The sequence below is a fragment of the Chelonia mydas genome, chromosome 2 (genome assembly GCF_015237465.2).
Source record: "Chelonia mydas isolate rCheMyd1 chromosome 2, rCheMyd1.pri.v2, whole genome shotgun sequence".
In the NCBI taxonomy this organism is placed as follows: Eukaryota; Metazoa; Chordata; order Testudines; family Cheloniidae; genus Chelonia; species Chelonia mydas.
Window position 1 is genome coordinate 48,001,864 of NC_057850.1, and position 20,761 is coordinate 48,022,624.

At 43.7% G+C, this 20,761-nt stretch overlaps 1 protein-coding gene across 1 annotated transcript in view; it reads right to left on the reverse strand.

The window, feature by feature from the left end:
• The window catches only part of LOC102930911 (carbonic anhydrase 3), a 32,276-nt gene extending 25,147 nt beyond the window's left edge, over window positions 1-7,129 (reverse strand). The window contains exons 1-2 of the mRNA XM_037892342.2: window positions 6,880-7,129; window positions 6,106-6,303 (exon numbers count right to left, since the gene is read on the reverse strand). Of these exons, the coding sequence (XP_037748270.1) occupies window positions 6,106-6,303; window positions 6,880-6,922 (241 nt within the window). The 5' untranslated portion in view covers window positions 6,923-7,129. The remainder of the gene's footprint in view (window positions 1-6,105; window positions 6,304-6,879) is intronic.
• Window positions 7,130-20,761: the final 13,632 nt, after the last annotated feature.

Genomic DNA, 20,761 nt, shown 5'->3' on the forward strand with positions numbered 1-20,761 from the left:
TAGTGGAGCTCACAGGCTCTCTCTAATGATGTTTGTGTACGCAGCATTTCTGGTGGGTGGGAGGTGGCCCCGTCAAAATGGTGTTGACCTTCTTTAGACATTTAGCTGAGTGCTTGGCTTTATGTGTGGGCTTTGGGAACTGGGAATTTCCCACAGTTTATTTCTGAAGGAGAAATATCACGGCCACAGTAGGGAATACAGATGTGACTCCCTTAAGATTGCTGTTGTTGGACTCAAGTAACTTGGCTTAAGCCATTAGGATGCACCTCTCCAGAGGTGGAATAGCCCAGGAGAGTGGTATTAGGAAAGTACTCACAACATTTTAGTTCCCAGAGGGCTCTTGGTCAGTGACTGATTCTTACTATGCGTGTTTGTACACTGGTTTTGAATGGGGCCCTTCTCTCCTATTTATGGAACATTTATTATAGTGATGACAGTCTAAAGTACTTGCTGAAATGTAGAGTTCGCAGCACCTATTTAAAAGAGGCCTCTGTCACAATGTGGGGCCTGTAACTGGGTGTGCAGAGACAGAGGTCTGGTGGAGTGGGGCCTCTCCATTTCCTGCAGCGCCCCATGGTTATCCATCATGGAACTGTTTTATGACCAGCAAGAGACTTCATTTGCATCAAAACAGTACAGTTTTTTAGTGAGGCTGGCATAGCCAGTGAGGGTCAATGCTGTACAGGAGGATGCAGCTGAGGGGAGCAGAGACTCTTCCATGTGGCTCATCTGAGGTCAAGTGACAAAAATCAGTTTGGCACAGAAGGTTAGCCCTGTTTATAGACATGAGGAATTCTTGTCCTTGCAAACAAGTCTTAAAACCCTTACCTGTGGCCAGATCTACAGGGCCAGGTGGTAACCCACAAGGGAAAATAATGAGGCATTATTCCCCAAGATAGAAAATGTTGCTTTACAAGGAAACAAAGGAACAATATCATTAAGCAATGTTACAGTTCATTATGTCAACAGCGCATTAGGAAAAATCCATACATAAATAAACATGTGCTGAGCAGAAACTATCAGTACCCCCATGATCATTATGACTAATAAAGTCAGTTAAGCAGGTTTCCAAAAGGCCTTCAGTAGAGTTACATCATTCATATTTTAAAATGGACTTTTCCACTCTAAGCAACTGTTAAAAAGGGAAGATAAACCCAGTATTTCTTTTGGTGTTATTTATATGTAAATTTGGTGTTTTTGAAGGATGAGAAGCACTTAATATACAAGGAAAAAAGTAGAGTTTTCTCACAGTTTTACAATACACATCCATGATGACTTACAACAAAATACATCCTGCTCTTTCAGCTCATGGCCGCTTTTGAGTAAAGACTGCTATAAAATTAGCTCCCAAATTCATTGTCTTTTTTGACCTAATGCAACCTGTGTCTCCAGAGGCAGAAAACATGTAACCCACTCCAGTACTGCAGCCCCAGAAGACTTTGAAGAGCACTCAAGGTTTGATCTCCAACCACAGCATGGAGGATCAAAGTTAACATCAATACAATTCTTAAATCCTGTTGGGCCTAAGCATTGCTGGTCTCAAATTAATGCTAGCTGTCATCATACTGAAATGCTTAGTGTTAAAAGATGTGCTAAGCACAGAGTAAAAGGTTTAGCTTTGTTGTTTGTCTTTAGTTGGCATATGTGCAATCCATTGGGAGTACATAAGCAAAGCTTTATGTTAGAAGAATTTGCACAGCTAAAACCTAACTCTTACTGACTTTAGTAATACTTAAATAAATCATCATAATAATTTGCAGTTATATAAAGTCTTTCACCTAAGGATCTCAAAGTGCCATTCAAAAGTAGACAAGCATTGTTATCTTCATTTCCCTTTTACATATGTGGAAACTGAGCGACAGAGGCTAAGTAACTTACCCAAAGTCACACAGCAAATCAGTGGCAGAGTTGGAAAGTCTGTTAGCAGAGTTTCCTGGCTAATGACCAGACAATACTGACTCCCTGCAGTGTGAACTGTGGGACTAGAAGAGATAGCAGCACCTTAAAAAGGTTATTCTTTAATAGTTTTTGGAGCTCTCTACATTACAAATGGCTTTCTTTTAACACTCAAAACCTTATGACAAGGCAAGGAGCTGGTACTGTGAATAAGAAACTGGGAATAAGGAAGCAACTTCAACCTCATAACTTTCTGTAAGATTAGACCAAAACACAAGTCCAAGCTCAGTTAGATTTCTCCCAACTAAAAAGAGTTATTACTGTTATTTATCCTCAGTATTTCTATGATTATGGAAGCCAAAAAATGAACATATATTCATTGAAAGTTGATAAATATAATATTATTTATGAAATGCTAGCATATACAATTCTTCACATTAAAATTCTGTTGGTAAAAGTTTTATGAATGAGCTATGTCCAAAGAGAAACATTTCTATGAAAGGCTGTAATGAGGCAGTGGAAGATCTGGCAGGAAGACAAGGGGGAGACTTGCAGGAAAGCATGTCTGAACGCTGCATCTCCAGCCTCTGTCCTGCAGCCATCAGAAAAATCAGTAGGGTGGGGTGGGAGGGGGTACAGATGGCCAGAGAATTTGTGCATGGAGTATCAGGGGAGATGCCAGAGGTATCTGGTGGAGTGACAGAGCTGGAAGAAAGAGCCTAACCTGGTCAAGCTCCCCATGCTGGACGCTCATCAAGGTGCTGTGGTTGGATCCCAACACTGGATTTACGTGCCTTTAAACTTCCCTGGGCCTCAGCAGGCCTCTCCGGCTCCAGCCTCCCTCTCACTTTTTCTGAGTACAGTTACTCAGTCTGCTCAGTTGCTCACAGAAGTGGGACCTCATGATCCAGCTGCCCTAGACCCCCAGGACCCGTCCTAACTCCCTTCAACACACCCAATACCTTAGGCACTCCCTTTTGCAGAGCTCCACATTTTGGGGACTCTGGTTTACAGTTTAACACTTCAGGGACACATGATAGTTGAAGCAAACAGACATAGGTTTTGCAGATAGATTTTTTTTTAAAAAAAAACCACCACTATCATTCTTGGTCACCTTTTCTCTCAGAATCAAACACCTAATGAGAATACCTAGCCTGAAATAAATTTACACAAGCACAAACTTTTCTGCACTTTGTGACAGCAGTGGAATCAATGTCATATATTGCTTATGTGTAAGCATTTCATAATTTACCTAAGATTATTTATGATTATTATTTATTTGCTTGACAGTAGTCCCTAGGGGCTGCAGTCATGATCAGGGCCCCATTACGTTAGGCTCTGGGTACCTTTAGTACTGTGCTGCCCTAAAGAGTTTACAATCTAAATATACGATGGGAGACAACGGTGGATGTAACAAACAGATGGGAGCACAAGGAAACAATGAGACAGTCCTAGTGCGCATAATCAGCAGTGATTATGGAGGTCTTTAGTATACTGCAGCTACATTTCGTTAATGATGTAGCTCATCAATGATAGAATTCCAAAGCAAACACCATGAAAATGAATCTAATAAAAAAAAACACATTAGGAAGAAATGCTAAGTGATTTCCATTAAGGAGATGTGGTTTTGTCTTTGCTAGAGAACTAATCAAAATCCCATAACTATTCCCAGTCTGTTGCGTGCTTCCGTTTTTCATTTTATTGGATAATTCATCTTGTATTCATTTTGACTATAGATTTGTTTTCATGAACCCATCAAAGTAAAAAAAAAAAGTTGATGTATACACACTTAAATATTTAAGAGCATTGAGTCTTTTAGCAAATTCTCTCATACTAATTATTGTCACTACTAGCAATAGTAGTTGAAGCTTACAATGCAGTTTAAAAACAACGTCATATTTTGTGCCAAAAGGGGCTGGTCTTTCACTCTACAATATAAAGGGACAGCCATTTGTTTTCCCTTTTTTTAAGATTGGTACTTCACATATTACAAATAAATGGCACAATCCTGCAGATCTTACACTCAAGCATAAGGGCTGCTGCATGGGGTCCAAATTGGAGCTGCCCGAAAATCAGATCTGCAGGAAATTTCAACATTTTAAAATGTGTTTTCCTTTTGGAATGTTGTTGTTTTCTTCCCAAATTGAAGGAAATGATTACCTAGGCTACATCTTTATTACAAGTTAGGGGTGTGATTCCCCTCCTCAGGTACACATACTTGTGCTAACTCTCACTGAGCAAGCATGAGTATAAAAAGCAATGAAGCCACAGTAGCGTGGATAGCAGTAGCACAGGCATGACCTAGCCATGACAAATACAAACCCACCTGAAACCACGGGGCCCTTACTTGGCATGGCTAAGCCTTGCCTCTGCTGCTACCCGTGGTACTGCAGCTACACTGGTATTTATGCGTGTGCTAGCTCGATCAGAGCTAGTGTGAGTACGTGTACACCAAAAGGGGAATCACACCCCTAGCTCCTAGTGTGGACGTAATCTTAGAAAAAAAAAATCAGTTTTGAAAATTTGTCATTTCAGAATATCAACATTGTGTTGGAATTGTGTAGCTTTCTTTCAAATTTTAATTTATGGAGTTTTTCATTTTAATATTATTTTTACATTTATTTCACAATATGTCAGATGCTATTTCATAAAAAAAAAGTTTTTCAACAAAACAGCCTTTTCTGACAACAAACTCATTTGACAACAATTTTCCTATCCGCTCTACTCCAGGTAGTACATGTAGTTTCTGAAGCTTCTTGAGATGTGTTCACGAGGGCAAGATACTTTGTGAACAGAAATTATGGCTGTTGTTGCTAATCTGCATTCAGAAATATTCACTGAAAAGCTCTGAAAAGATGAGAGCAAGTTTTGATTTCTAGAGCCGTAAGAATTAGAGCTGCAGTACTAGTCACTTGATTTCCTTTTTAACTCAATAGTGAAGCAACTTCATAGCTTATTGACAGCAACTTTTCTATGAAGTATAGCCAATGGTATCAGTATGCAATTCCATTTGTACAGAGATGCTACATGCTGCTGGCACTTGCTAAAAGGTATTGGCGTGTCTCTTCGATATGTATGGCTGCTCTAAGCCTAAAGAGCCACATCTGATATGTGCAGCACTTTGCATGTGGTTGTAAAGAATTGGTGGGTAAACAGGTTAATAAGAATGGTGATACTTTTAGAGCAGTGGTTCCCAAACTTGTTCCGCCGCTTGTGCAGGGAAAGCCCCTGGCGGGCTGGGCCGGTTTGTTTACCTGCCCTGTCCGCAGGTTCGGCCGATTGCGGCTCCCAGTGGCCGCGGTTCTCTGCTCCAGGCCAATGGGAGCTCCTGGAAGCGGCGGCCAGTATGTCCCTCGGCCTGCGCCGCTTCCAGCAGCTCCCATTGGCCTGGAGCAGCGAACTGCGGCCAGTGGGAGCCGCGATCGGCCGAACCTGCAGACACGGCAGGTAAACAAACCGGCCAGGCCCGCCATGGGCTTTCCGGGCAGAAGCGGCGGAACAAGTTTGGGAACCACTGTTTTAGAGAGTGTTAATGTTTGCTTTAAGGAGTTCGTTTTAAACTGAAGTTTCTAAGCCCTTTCCTTTTGTATCTGGGGACTCATTTAGCAGAAATACTACAGGCTTAATCCTGCAATCCTTAGGCAAAAAACTCACCGACTTTAATGGGATTCTTGCCAGAGTAAACACAGCAGGATTTAGGGTCGATTGTTAGCTATTTTTCTTTGTCAAAATAGTATGATCACACTTTTCAAAAATGATATTTTGCATTTACAGGGGCATTCCAGCTGGTGACCTCAAAGCGTTTCTGGAGAAATTCACTCCTCTCACAGAAATCCTGAGGATTTGGGCTCCATGTAGGTGGAGTGAAGTGTGGCTGGGGAGGGGAAATCCACCCTACAGCCAAGGGGAACATTCTGTAGCTGCTGAGCAGCCCCTCCCTTTCCCCTCATCCCCAACTGAAACTGTACCTAGGGGCTGCTATAGCAATCACAACCTCCCTGCCCCAGCTGTGTTGAGTACTGGGGGCACTGGATCCACAAAAATGCAGATATTGGACCACCCCCAACGTGGTCATCTGTGTTGGTATGCATAGGACCAATACAAAGACCCTTCTGCATATAGCATATTAGCATATAGAGCAGATGTTGTTTTCCAAGAACTTCGCAAACATTCATTTCTATAATTTCTTCAGGTAAAACCCAGACTAACCTGATCTATTGAAAGTGTCATCAAACACAACTTTGCAGGTTCTCCCATTGTTCACTATGGTCCTAGCTCCGACAGGATCATATCCAACACACCAAGGCAGAAGAGAGGGCTCATAATGGACCTCTTTGGAATGGATTTCAATAGGTGACTGATTGTCTCCTTTGGCAATAGGGTAATATTTGTGCCAGTGCTCAGGTCCTAGGAAGAAATGCAAAGGAATGACATGAAAATCTCTTCCATTTAGGTATAAACTTGACATCTGTTTAATACAAATACAATCAATGTTACACTTTATTCATACATCGCCTCACAGCTGTGCCCTTCACTGTGGATCTTTCCCCTCCTTTTGGTTTTCAGACAGAGGCATTTGAACCATTGGGCGTGACTCCTTTTAAGAAACTGTTTTTGCAGGTGAATATGCCGCCGAGCCACAGGCCCGCCCGGCCCCGCCCAGCCGGGGAGCAGGAGTCAGCCGCCTGGATCGCCGCGCTCCAGGAGCTGTCCAAGATCCACTTTCCGGGTGAGGGTGGAGATCGGACGGGGAACGTGGGTTGACCTGGCGGTAAAGTTGTGCCCAGATTTATTATCATGGCAGCAGAAGTTGCAGGAGCCAGGAGCCAGCCCCCACCCAGCCCGCCTCAGTCTCAGCCCTTGCAGCGTCTGCCAGAGCGGCGGGGCCGGACAGATGCGCTGACAGCGGAGCCCGGGCTGGCCGCGAGCGCTGCAGGCTCCCGCCCCAGGGGAGGCTGCGGGGCTCGCCCTGCCCCCACTCACCGTTGTCACTGTCATAGCCCCACTGACAGGATTGCTGGGCCATGCTCTCGGCGCGGGGTCTCCGCACTCTGTGCCCGGGCTGCTCCGGCCGGCTCCTGCAGGACGGTGGCGCCGGCTCCGCCAGGGGCTTTTATAGGCTCCCTCCAACTCCGAGCCCCCGTTGAGGCCGGTCGGGGTGGGGGGGGAGAGGAACAGAGGGGGCGGGGGCGCCTGGCCGGCGCGCAGGGGGCGGAGAGAGCGATCCCCTGGACTCCCCTCCTTCTGCCCCTGTTTCTGAGTGCATAAAGCCAGGAATTACCAGCAAGACAGTGCAGACACCTCAAAGCCTTTGCACTAAAATGACGATATGGTTGAAATCTTTCATTACTAAAGGATTTGTTTTTAATTTCGTGTTCTGGGAAGCGTAAGGTGACGGGTTTCCACTCGTAAATAAAATAATACATTCTTTGGCCAGCCTGAACCAACACACTGCATCTGAATTCATCATATTATGCTGACCCTGTCATCCAACTGCAGCTGGCTGACTCTGTCTGTTGAGCTTATGCTGAAGGTGCAGTTACTCCACAGAAGCTGCTGTATGTTAGTATAACACCAACAGACCCTGCTCAGCGGTGGGCGGGATCAAACCTGGGACCTCTGGAGTTTAGTGCATGAGCTAAAAGCCAACTGCCTGTTAGCTGGGTATAGAACAGACTCATTAAGCTCATTCTGTAAGTGATCTCAGTGCTACTAGAGGGGACAGAACATTGCACCTAGAAGGCGTTACCTCAAGGAGACATGGATTCAGCAATACCTTTTCCCACCTTATGTTCAGTATAACTTCGAGTTTGGAGTTCTGTCAAGGATAGGTTTGGCTCATCGACTTTAGTTATGTAATTGTACATCATAAATTCACATTGTTCTCTATCACATCAAATTCCCATTTGTGCAGCTTAATTTCAGCCTGTGCAGTCCCACTGGCTTCACAAAGAGCGTGATTGCACAAAGTCAGCAGAGGGCGGTGAATTTCCAAATTCTTGGATCTTTTTAGAGATGCTACTTACTGTTCAGGACATTCTTATTAAACTGCAAAATCATTATAGAATATAGACAGCTAGTCTCTGACAGCTCCCAGTAAGAAAACCCTTGCTTTCAGCCAGGCTGGATTGATTTAAATCATCAAGTAGAAAGCCTCAACTGAAACTGTGGATTTTAACCAGCTTTTCCATTTGTACTTCAGTTATTTTCTAAAGCAAGATGCATGCACATTAGTGGATAGAACCATTATAACATGTTGATTTACAACTATAGAGAGCCTTTACAATAGATATGGTACATCTTTTTGCTACCTGGCAGGGCACACTATAATTGTATACATTTATTTGAGCAATTATATAGTTTAATAATTTTAGATTCTTCTTACTTGTACATTTTAGTATGTTAGAAAAAGGGGAATGATATATTGTTATTTACTAGATAATTAACTTTTTGCTCATGATTAGCATCAAGTTTCATTAGGATGGTAAGTGGAATTCAATTAAACACATAAAACAGCCTACAATATTTATTTTTTATTAAACAAAACACCCTTAATCTTTTCAAAAATATTGATTTTTATCCCACACTCAAGTGCAGGTTTTGTTTTGCTAATTCTAAGTTAATAAGCAGGGAGTCATGCACCAAATTGCATGTAAACTCAAAGCATACTTGTTAGCTTGCATCATTCTGCAGGTGACTCAGAGGGGCAGTGGTGCTGGAACAATTTGTATAGTGGGGTGTTGAAAGCCACTGAACAAAACTGCAAACCCTGGATATAATGGAAACCACTTAGTTCAAACCATGTGTGACAAAGCTCTGTCCTTGTCTCCATCGGTCCCACGTTTCCTGGCAGATTTCGCTAGCCTCAGAGGCTCACTGTGACCTTCCACATAACCCTTCTCTCTCTAGAGACAAGGGTTACAGAGTCTACTGAGCCATTTTCATCATAAGCCAGCAAGGGAGGTGAGGAGAATCCATCCTCCCTTGCACAGTCTCTGTTGTCTCACAGTCTCAGTGATTAATCAGGGGAGGAGGGGCAAAAAGGGGAGCCCAGGCCCACCCTCTATTCCAGGCTCCAGCCAAGGGACCCTAATAGTATCAGCTATGGTAGCTGACCTTTTAGAAACATGACACATACAATTCCCTGGGCTACTTCCCCATAGCAGCCCCCACTTCCTCAAGCTCCACTTCACCCTTACCTCAGGGCCTCCTTCCTTGTGCCTGATATGGTATGTATTGCTCAGTCTCTCCAACAGCACAACTTCCTCCCACAGCTCCTGGCCTCCACACCCACCTGACTAACTGGGAGGCTTTTAACTAGTTTCAGCCAGTCCTGATTGGCTTCAGGTGTCCCAATCAATCTAGCATTCTCCCTGCCTTCTGGAAACTTCTTAATTGGCCCCAGGTGTCTTAATTGACCTGGAGCAGCTGCCATTTAACTTTAACAGAAGTTTGAGAGCTGGGGCATGCCTGCTGGGGCTCGGGACTTCAGCTCCACTCCTGCTGAAGCCCCAAGCCCCAACAGGTGCATCCTGCGGGGCTGAAGCCCCAAGACCTCCCTCCTCACTGGACAGACCAGAGGTAATGCATGGTGGGGCAGTTAGAGTCATGTGTCCCGCCCAGATTTTTGCCAGGGTTTGCTGGCCATGCTGTTACACAGTACTGCTGGGCCCCGTCCCTGTACAGCAGCTGCTGGAGCCAGCAAGCTGGGAGCTGAAGCCCTGGGGAGAGGCAGCGGCAAACAGCTGGGAGCTACAGGGAGAGACGCGGCTTTTGTTGCTGCCTCTCCCCATGGAGCTAAAGCAGCGGCCCCTCCCTGCAGCTCCCAGCTGTTTGCTGCTATTTCTCCATGCAGAGCTAATGCCTGGGAGCTTCAGGGAGTGGCCACTGTGGGTAACGGGAAGGGGTGTGGGGAGGGGGGGCGTGACTCAAACTGTTGCGGTGGGGGGGAGGTGGACCTTTAAATTGTGCCCACCCACTCTCAGCAGGCACCAGTTGACCACCCTGCCACAGGGTGGAAGCCCAGAACTACCCCTCCCTGATCTGGTAGAGAATTGGGCGGGGGGGGGGGGCCTCTGTGAGCCGCACTTTAACTGTAAGAGAGCCACAGTTTAGCCACCCCTGACCTAAAGGCTCCAAATAAAACCAGATCCTGTTATGATAGACACAAACACTTACTAAGAGACAGTCCCTTCCTCAAAGACTTCACATTCTAAATAGACAAGATTGACAAAGAATGGGAAGAGAAACAAAGGCACAAGACTAGCCCAAGGTTAGATAGTCATTGACACAGCTGGGAACGCAATCCAGGTCTCCTGTTTAACACCCTGGTACCACTGGACCACACTGCCTCTCCAAAGAGCATTACAAAGCAGGTAAGTATTATTATCTCAATTTCCTGAGGGGATAGACAGGTTAAGAGACTTGTTCCAGTCTTGTTTGGTGATTCCTAACCCTTTGCTATAAACACTCCCCTCTGCTCTGTCTTTCTACTATAGGTAGTAGCAAAAATTGAGGGGTGGGAGACAAATACAGAACATTGGGTTAGGTATTTGAAGTTTAATTTAAAGTATTTCACTTAGCAGAATTAAGGTATAAAGTTCAAGCAATCATAGGAGCAATTAAAAAACATTACAGACCAATTTCTGTCCTTAAAAACAACAACATGGAAATTTAACACAGAGAACTCCCTAATCTGACTAACTAGATGACTGTTACAGTTTTGTCATTGGGATTCACTCACGTGGCACGCACTCTGAAATCCAAGTCTCAATTCAAGAATGAAAATCTGAGCTATCTGCTTTTATACACTTTGGCACAAACTGGTTTAGCATAATCCAAGAATGACAATCTGACCTAAGCTGTTTGCTTTTATAAACTCCAGACATGTCTGCTCTGAAATTCCAACAGATTGGCGCCTCTTCTCTACGAAGGTACAGCTTTAAGTCTCATGCTGACCTTGAATTGTACAGTTTAAGGTGAATATTCAGTCATTTGGGAACAGAAAAGTACAGGGGACCTGAGCAGGAAAAAACCTTCAGATTATGTAGTAAAAACCAATATTCTTTACTACTCATTAGCGCTAATGGACTTGCAAAAGTAGTAAAGCTGAATACCAAAACACACACATGCAAAAGCTGAAACTAATGAAAAAAATCTCGCTTCATAAATCTTAATAAGGGTCCCAACTCACAATCTATTCTGCTCTCTCTTAAAATACTCATGTTTTTTTGTCATGGTAAGTGCGCCTGATCATCCTAGGTATGGCACCTCTTTATTAGAATGGATTGTGGGAATAGATGTTTATATGCAAATATATTTTTAATCCATGTACTTTTGGTTCTGTGGACCAAATCCTGCTCCCTCCCTATCTTTTGCAGGTGCACAATGACCAAAAAGTATGAGAACTGCCATAGTTCTGCTGAATAGGGAGCGAAGGGACAAGCTGTGAAGAAGCTACTCATAGGGAATCCACATCCAGGAGAGTGGAACTGAAACTATGAGGATCCACTGGCCAGAACTTCTGTGTTGTTATTGGTGATGGTCAGTGGGTCTGGGGACTGCTATAATCCATACAGCCTCTAGTGGGTGTGCTCATGTTTCACAGCCCACAACCAGACAGCGGAGGAGGATTCCATTCCTATCAGCCCTTACATAGCTCCTCTGGATAAATCCCTTAACTCAGACTTCTGGGGACCAGGAATTAGCACTAAGTCATTGATTGATTAGTAGACTATCATTTCTATATTTTCTCTCTCTTTTATAATGTAAATATCCTAACATCATTACCATAAACACCCCAGTTTACAACACATGAAAGACAAGGTCCATAACCCAAGAGCCAACAGTCTAATTTGGACAAGTACAATAACAGTTACAATGCAAGAGGGCAAGGCATATTGTCAGCTAGGAAATCAGCGTTGGAAGGGTGTATTTCCTTCTCACACATACGCTGTTTAGACTCTACAGTTTTGGACAGATCTCTCTCTCATGTAATGCTAATTACTGTTAGTCTGAGGACTATGCTAGAACCAGTGAAGAAAAGAGCCAGGAAGCTCATCCTGAATTTGCCAGCCAGAGCAAGATATAGGGTACACATAAAAATGCCTAATTAGAAACCCATGTATGTTCACAAGTATGGGTTTAACAATGATTGTATTTGGCAGTAGCACAGACATGGAAGCCCTATTCATAGTCAGATCTGTGCACACATCTGCCAAAAACAAACAAAGGACTATATGTAAGTTATGTTGAACTTATAGAGCACAAAGATCCATTTAATAATCCAAGTTACTCACTCTTCATGGGGATCAGAAATGAGCCCTAGCAGAACAGTTGCTCAAACCCTTTCATCTCTGGCCTGAGAAGCTTCCCACACCAAATGTTTGACTGAGAACATGAGTAAGTAAGAGGCTATAAAAACAATTGTTCAGCCAGGTTTGAGGGTCAAATTGCAGCCTGTAAAGATTTTTAACATGAGATAGTATGGCTGAATACATTCATCCCAATATCTCACTCAGAATATGCACAAGAAAAACATTGGGGTCCTCAGATCATCTTTTATTGAAAAGTAAGGGATAGGTGTCTAATATAAATGAATTATTACCATGGCTTCGTACATTTCACATTGCTGGGGTTTGGTTGTTTGCTGAGAATTTATATTGCTTTGGTGATTCCTGTTATGAAAATTTCTTATGATTTAGGAACATTAGGAAGCCTCAGCTCCTGGCACCACTAAGCTAGAAAGATCCATTCACTGTCCAAATGTCTTCTAAAGAATCTCAGTTCCTCTGTTTTCCCTCAGCAGAATAAGATTAAGAAAAAAATTAGACAATGATTTAGAAAACTCAGCACTAAAACAGAGAAATACACCTTTTCTGTTTCTGTACAAAGAGGAACCACTCGTATCATCTTACTTTATTACATCCCATCATTTTATGTATTCTCACTTTTGTTTTTTAGCCCTTGAATATAAAATTGACCCATTGCCATTTTAATTCATAAATCTTAGCACAGACATTAATCTCTCAGAAATGGTTTCTTCCTCATGTACTGAGAGCCAGCAATGTTTATGAGATCATCAAATTCCATTTGGAGCAGCTCACAGTTTTTTAGTCATTACAAACAGACGGCTCTAGCAGTCTTGCTTAGCAGAAGCTCAAAGATACATATAATTTACTTCATACAGAAAAAGAACACTTACTAAAGCCATTTATGGGAAAAAAACACCTTTTACTACAAGGAAAAAAAATCTTTTATTGATTTGTTTTCTTTCATTACATTTTTTTAAATGAAGGTTTGAGCAATCTATTCCATTAAGAATTCCTACAAACTGCAGGAAAGCTGCATCCTCCCTCACAGCCAGGCAGGCCTGGTCTGCTGAACCCTCCAGACTGGAAGGTAACTGGGAACAGTGTTCAGCTGAAGGGAGATGGCAAAAGTCTTGCAGCTGACTAACCTAAAACAGGCCTGAGACAAAATCCCAATACCAGAAAGAGGGCTGAAGGGGAGATCTTGTTCCAAGGAGAGAGAACTGATTGTCTTAAGGCAAGGGGCTGAGAAAACTGCTAGCAGTACAATCCAGCTGCTGCACAGAAGAGCTGAAACTGGCTTTTAGGAAATGCATCTGTTTCTGGCCCCAGAAGAAGCTTTGAGGAACCATGAAGTCTAGTGAGAACTTCAGGGGCTGATTTTGGAAGAAGCACCATAAACCTGCACTTATATGAAAAGATCTTCAAGAGACTCATAGTGCTGGAGATCAGTCCGATACTGTGCAGTGCGTCTCACCTCCAGTCTGCCTACTGCAAGGCAAAGGTTGGGACTGGCTAGTCTGGCAACTCCCCACTATATGGCTGTACTATGAAGAATTCCGGGGGGCACTCACCACTACCCCCAAAACAAAGTCCACAGTTCTCCATAACCATCTCTTGAGCGGGGTCAGTATATTTTTCAGACAGGAGGCTGAGGGGATGGGGGCAGTGCCAGTGGACAGTCTGGAGGCAGAGGGGACAGAGTTGGAAGACTAGAAGCTGGAATAGAGCATGGTGCTGGAATTGGCCTCACACCAAGCCATGTGGCTGGATCAGCTAGGGGATCCAAATATCTGTTTAGGGATGGGCACTTGGGGCACCCAGAAAAGGAAGCAGTATCACAGTGGAACTTAGAGCCTGGTAAATAGCATCTGCCATCTTTATTATTATGTTGGAAATTGCAGCATAAGTAGGAGGGATTTCCAGCTATTATTGTTATGAAGGATATTATATGCAGGGGGTTGGATTTAGCTTCGGTTGAGGACAGAAGCCCTGCCATTGCCTCACCACCACCACATGGGATCCAACATGGGTGTGGTTGTAGGTGTGGGGTGTGTGCATAGAGGGGGGTTTAAAGAAACTAGTGATTTTTACTAATTGTACTCTTACTGGTAGAAAAAATGAACCAGAATTATAAGATTAGCAAGCATGAATGCATCTTTCATCTTATTCTCCTCCCAGTGTGCTGGTATAGAGTTAGGTCACTGTTAGCATTGCAGCAGTGTCCAAGATAGTCTGGATTATAAGTGCCAGTGGCTGTAATAGAATGGAAAAGCTTCTTAGGGACAGCAGTGTCCTGGCCCCCTATCTATTCACATGCTATCCAGTCTGGAGGGGAGGAAGGTGATGGTGGGGGAGGGTCTCAGTTCCATTTCTAACAAGCCTCTGCATCCTAGTTCAGCGTCCTGTTAATGTTCCCTCAAATTTTCCCCTCCTGGGTGGTGATGCTTTAAAACTTTTCATGAAGGAGAAACTCTAAACCGTTGGTCAGATTCCTGGGCAGGGCAAACTTACAATACTGCCTCTGTAGCTCACTAGTCATCTCCACTCATTGATATACTGTTCAGTTTGCAAATGCTGAAAAATCTCCTTTGCACAGATAGAGGGAATTCCTCCACTGGCCTGGAGAAGAAACTGCTCTTTCCACTCTGAAAACCCCCAAAGGCTAACATCCTCCAAGGCTTCCCCAGTCTTAAATAATGTTAAAACCAGTACTTGTAACAGGAACCTTATGAGGTGCCACCCCCCACCCTTCGTCAGGGCCAAAATGTTGTTTATTTATTACTTTTTTAATTCATTCAATATATAATTCTTATCACAGTGTGTCTGTGGGCTGGCAATGTTAGCAGAAGCTTCGAACAGGATGGTGAAGAAAGATGTAATAAAGCTTACCAAGAGGATAAAAGTATCAACCGGTAGCTTGCCATGATGTAGAATATAAAAGGGGGAATTTTCTTCTTTTTTTCTATGTTGTAAAATAGTATGCTCTTTTTTTTTTTTTTGCTTGTTTAAGCAGGGTCTGAATGAACTCTCCCCTGACAGCTAGCCGGGTTGTGGAGAGACTTCAGGAGCAAACTGTATTTACATGAACACATCTACTCTGCTTAGATATCCAGCAGATAGAGCCGTGTTGCTCAAAGTGATCAACTTTGGCTGGTGTTGGGTTACAAGTCACTTTAGTATTGAATGCAGAGGTAGTCAAATGCTGTTATCAATGTTGTCATCTTTATTGTATGAATAAAGGGGAGCAGAACTGCGCATAACCTGTCCCAAATGGTGACGGAGGGGTGTCACCCTCAGCTGAATGGACCTTGTTAAGCCAGGGGATCAAATGCCAGACCTCTGTGAAAGTAAGAGGGGTGGGACAGGTGTCCCAGCCAGGAGGTGTGGACTCTCCCTAAGGGTTCCCACTCTGGTTTAACCTGTTCCTCCCCACTGTTAAAAGATAGAGCTAAATAGGCTTTATTAGAAGTCTTTTGTTTTGTTAAGTACTCAATGAAAGCTGAAATCACTTGTGATGAGGCAGTGTTTCTGCCCAGCCTGCTGAGAGCTTAAAAAAAAAAATCACTAAGATACTGAGCTACAGGGGTCACAGCAGAGAGGCAGGTGGCAGCAGGAGCTGACTGATGGGTGGCTGGCGGGAGCGGCCAGCAAAAGTGGCTAGTAGTCGGCTGGCAGGAGGCAGCAAGGAACAGCGGCTGGCAAGGCAACCAGGAACAGCAGGTTGCAGGACGGCCAGGCAGCGAGGAGCAAATAATCGGCTGTGTATACCACAGGAATATACAGCATTATACCACTCTTCAAAACTAGGCTGTGAGCACACAAGGCATCTCTGATTTCCCTTGTCTGCCTGGACTGAGTCCCAGCGATAACAGATGGACTTTCTGGTTGCCTATACCAGCCTGCAAACCAGCAGTGTCTTGAGACCACTCCATGCAAAATTACTTGTCTTTAGCCTCACAGACATTGTACAGGGCACACAATAATATGGACCGCATATGGCCTCACTGGCATACAATGGTTCTGTAGGCTTCATCATCTTGCCTTAAGCATGCCAAATGCATTCCTCTGCCATCCTGTAACTGCTAAGCATGTAATAAAACCTTCTTTTGCTAGACCCTCTGAGGTCATGGTATGGTTTCATGAGCCAGAGCAGGAGAGGGTAAGGAGGGTTCTTTAAAATAGCAGTGGGCTCTGATATCCCATTGATAACCATGTCATTTGGAGGGAAAATGTTTGTCCAAAAAGGTAAGTGCCAGATCTCCTCAGAACCCTGGTATTGTGCACCTTTTCTCTGTATCCCATGTTAGTATTTATGACCTGGCTTCAGCAGTTGACCTAGGCCTGCATAATGATGTAGTAGTACCCTCTGTGATTGATATACTCACGTGCTCTTCGTGGTGGGCAAACTATTTACAGGAATGCCATCAGTGGCCCTAGTGTAGTTTAGGAAGCCCATCCTCCCAAAGCCAGCTATTATTTCAGATAGCCACCACCCAGGGGTAACCCATGCTTCAAATCTCTACTACCACAACTCTGACAGTTGACTTGCTAACACCAAACTGGTCAGCCACAGACCTGTAGCTGTGGGTAGCCATCTTCCACATGGCAACAGCAACCTGCTTCTGGACCGGTTTGGCATCTCTTATGTGCGTGTCCTGGGACTGGAGGGTTGGGGCAAGCTCCTCACACAGCTCCACTTCACAGATCCTGTTTACACAGATCAATGCAGCTGCAAGCTAGAAAAGCTCTTCCCCTGGTGCTAAATACATAGCTTGGATCTAGCTGGAACAGACTCCGGTACGTGTGTTTGTGGGCTAAGAATGCTGCTGCACAAGGACTTGGGAATTACAAACACATTCTCCCACAATGCACCACGAACCCAGCCCTAAAGCAGCTTCAGTAAGTGAGGTGCTATGAACCTTGGGATATGCCCCCAGAAATCCTAGCATTAAACGTGTCAACATAGTGCCACTGTGGATGCAGCTACACGGGTGTGGGACATGTGTAGCTCTATTGTATGGACATTCTCAGGTAGGATAACAAACACAGATTCACATGCATGGAAGCTGAACATGGGTACATTCTGCAGTGTAGACATACCCTAAGAGGCAAAATAAAAGAGTTTTCCCTGTGGAAACCTGACAAGATGAACATAATAAAAAGATCCGTATCAATGCATATATTGAATCAATTAATACATATGAGACTTCTACAGTAAAAACTCTCTCTCCATTTAAAGCACAGCTTCCAGATTTGATGCATTGAACTGCGTAATCATTAGTATGTTACTATAGTTTTTGCATAGGAATTTGTGTGAATGATATGCACGCTGAAATCCAAATCTCAATTCAAGAATGAAAATCCAAGATGAGCTATCTACTTATGCACTCTAGCACAGCCTGATTCCAAATAATCCAAGAATGAAAATCTGACTTAAGCTGTTTGCTTTAATAAACTCCTAATGTGTCTGTTCTGAAATTTCAGCACATTGGCATCTCTTTTCTACTAAAGAAAAACTTTGTCATGTAATGACCTTGAATATTACAGTGTGACATGAATATACTAATATCTGAGAACAGTTCAAACCAAACAGTAGAAACATTAGGTAAGGCCCGAAAGACTAATTTAAAGATATGGAACCAGAGCTTCTATCAACACACACCAGGGATGACATTATCCATGTGGAAATATGGAAAAAGTCTCACTTTGCAGCATATTTACTGATATGGGAGTTTGGAAAAGGTAAAAGTTTCTAAACACTTTAGTAAATGGAAGGTAAATGAACTCCAAGTAGGTCAGACAGTATCACAACAAAAATCAAACAAGATACATGTAAAGTGATGCAAACCACCAGGTTCTGCTCTACCTAAGATATTTACGGGGAGGCTGCTCGTGATTGGCTCTTCCCACTCTCCCTAGAGACAAGTCAGTGATGATCCCCTAAACTCTCCTTCTAGGAGACACACTCCCTGTACATTCTCCCTCTGAGGCGAGTGCCCCTCAGTGAGCACCCTATAAGAGTCCCTCATGCCATACATTCCTCTAGTTCATAAGACACCCCTCCCCCACGTAACATCTGACACCTCAGGCATGCACATGAGATATTTGCCCTTAACTGATCTCCAGAAATCCTCCTCCTTTGAGTTATCCAGACAGCTCCTAACTCTCGCTTTGAGAAAGCCATGCCCTATAAACATGCCACCTTTGAGACATGCCATCATGAGTTAATGATGTGAAAAATTAAGCCCCTTTCCAAGAACATAACGTTTTGGGACATCTAGCCCTTCCATGTGCTCCCACTGTGAATCACCTGCCTTCATCTCTCAATTCTCTACTGTTTATTTCATAGGGAACCAGAGACCTCCCCTAGGTTTCCTCCACTGTAAAATGGGCATTTGTTCCCTCAAAAGGAAGGTAAAACTGAACTGAAATAATGTAAATACAAGGAGGGGGACCCTAAATTAGGTGGGAATAGTAAGAACATGCTAGTTCTGCTTCCTTTTTCAACATTCAGGATAGAGAGTGTGACCAGACACTTCTTTTTTTAAAAGGCAGACTACTTGAGAATGGCTGGAAGATCACCCAGAGAGTACTAAGAGTCAGAGGGTAAAATCTTGGCTCCACTGAAGTCTCTGGAAGTTTTGCCATTGACTTTAATGAGGCTAGGATAACACCCAGTATGAAACTGTAGCTGAGAAAATAATTGTCTCTGGTACCAAAAAGATAACTTTAAGTTTGGTAGCAAATGTCAGCAGTATAAGGAAATTGGCTGCACAGCCCATGCCTTCTCAAAAGCACAACCATCAGCAGTGCATAATATACCAAGAATTAGTATGAGGAGAGAAGAAATTAAATGAATTAAATGAAAAAAATATCTTTAAATCCTCGTGTCACAGAACCTAGCAAGCGCCCTGTCCTGGCCTCCCACTATGACTGCTGGGAGGGGAAGCCAGGTCTCTGGATGCCTGGGGTGTGCCACATTTCTGCATCCTCAGCAGTTGCAGCACACGTTCCCCTTGGTCTTTCTAGCACATTTCTTGGGCATTGGTTCTCAATCTGTTACCCCTTGTCATAAATATAAAGGGAAGGGTAAACACCTTTAAAATGCCTCCTGGCCAGAGGAAAAACCCTTTCACCTGTAAAGGGTTAAGAAGCTAGGTAACCTCGCTGGCACCTGACCAAAATGACCAATGAGGAGACAAGATACTTTCAAAGCTGGGGGGTGGGGGGAGAAACAAAGGTTCTCTTGGTCTGTGTGTTGTTTTTGCCAGGAACAGAAAAGGAATGACAGGTTTCAGAGTAGCAGCCGTGTTAGTCTGTATTCGCAAAAAGAAAAGGAGTACTTATGTTAGTTTCTAAGGTGCCATAAGTACTCCTTTTCTTTTTGAGAAAAGGAATGGAGTCTTAGAACTTAGTAAGTAATCTAGCTAGATATGCGTTAGATTCTGTTTTATTTAAATGGCTGATAAAATAAGCTGTGCTGAATGGAATGGATATTCCTGTTTTTGTGTCTTTTTGTAACTTAAGGTTTTGCCTAGAGGGATTCTCTATGTTTTGAATCTGATTACCCTGTAAGGTATTTACCATCCGGATTTTACAGAGGTGATTCTTTTACTTTTTCTTCAATTAAAATTCTTCTTTTAAGAACCTGATTGCTTTTTCATTGTTCTTAAGATCCAAGGGTTTGGGTCTGTGTTCGCCTATGCAAATTGGTGAGGATATTTATCAAGCCTTCCCCAGGAAAGGACGTGTAGGGTTTGGGAGGATTTGCGGGGGGGAAAGACGTTTCCAAGCGGGCTCTTTCCCTGTTATATATTTGTTAGATGCTTGGTGGTGGCAGCAATAAAGTTCAAGGGCAAAAGGTAAAATAGTTTGTACCATGGGGAAGTTTTAACCTAAGCTGGTAAAAATAAGCTTAGGGGGTTTTCATGCAGGTCCCCACATCTGGACCCTAGAGTTCAGAGTGGGGAAGGAACCTTGACACCTCTTCTTGGAAATGGGGCTCCTGAGCCTACTACCCTCGGTCCCAGGACCAGTGCTGACCCCAGAGATTATCCCAGTTGTTTAACTCCAGCCCCCTTTCCCAGAACTCCACCCAAAAGGTCTGAAGCTTCTGGTTTACAGTTTAACCCTCTCAGGGGCACACAGTAGTTGTAAAGCAGTCAACACAAACACTTTGGACAATCTAATACCTTTATGATCTTTTCGATTTAGTCATGGAAAGCACAGGAGATTACAGATCATATAAAACAATAAACACTACATGCATATTTCTGTCTCAGTTTCTCACCACTTCAGGGCATTCAATGGGCTGGGGTTTGATTCCCTTGGGTTGTCCACAATCCTTGAGGTCACCTGCGCTCAGGAAAGGGGGCTACATGGGTGACCAATCCCTTCTGGAGCCTGTGATGGGGTGTTCACCCCACACTAACCTAGAAGGGGTTAATGAGGTTGAGAAGGGGACAATTAACCTGATAGGTCACAGCTGAGGGGAATTAGGTGGCCTAAATAACCCCCAAGTGATGATAGAGCCCTGCTGAGAAGGAACAGAT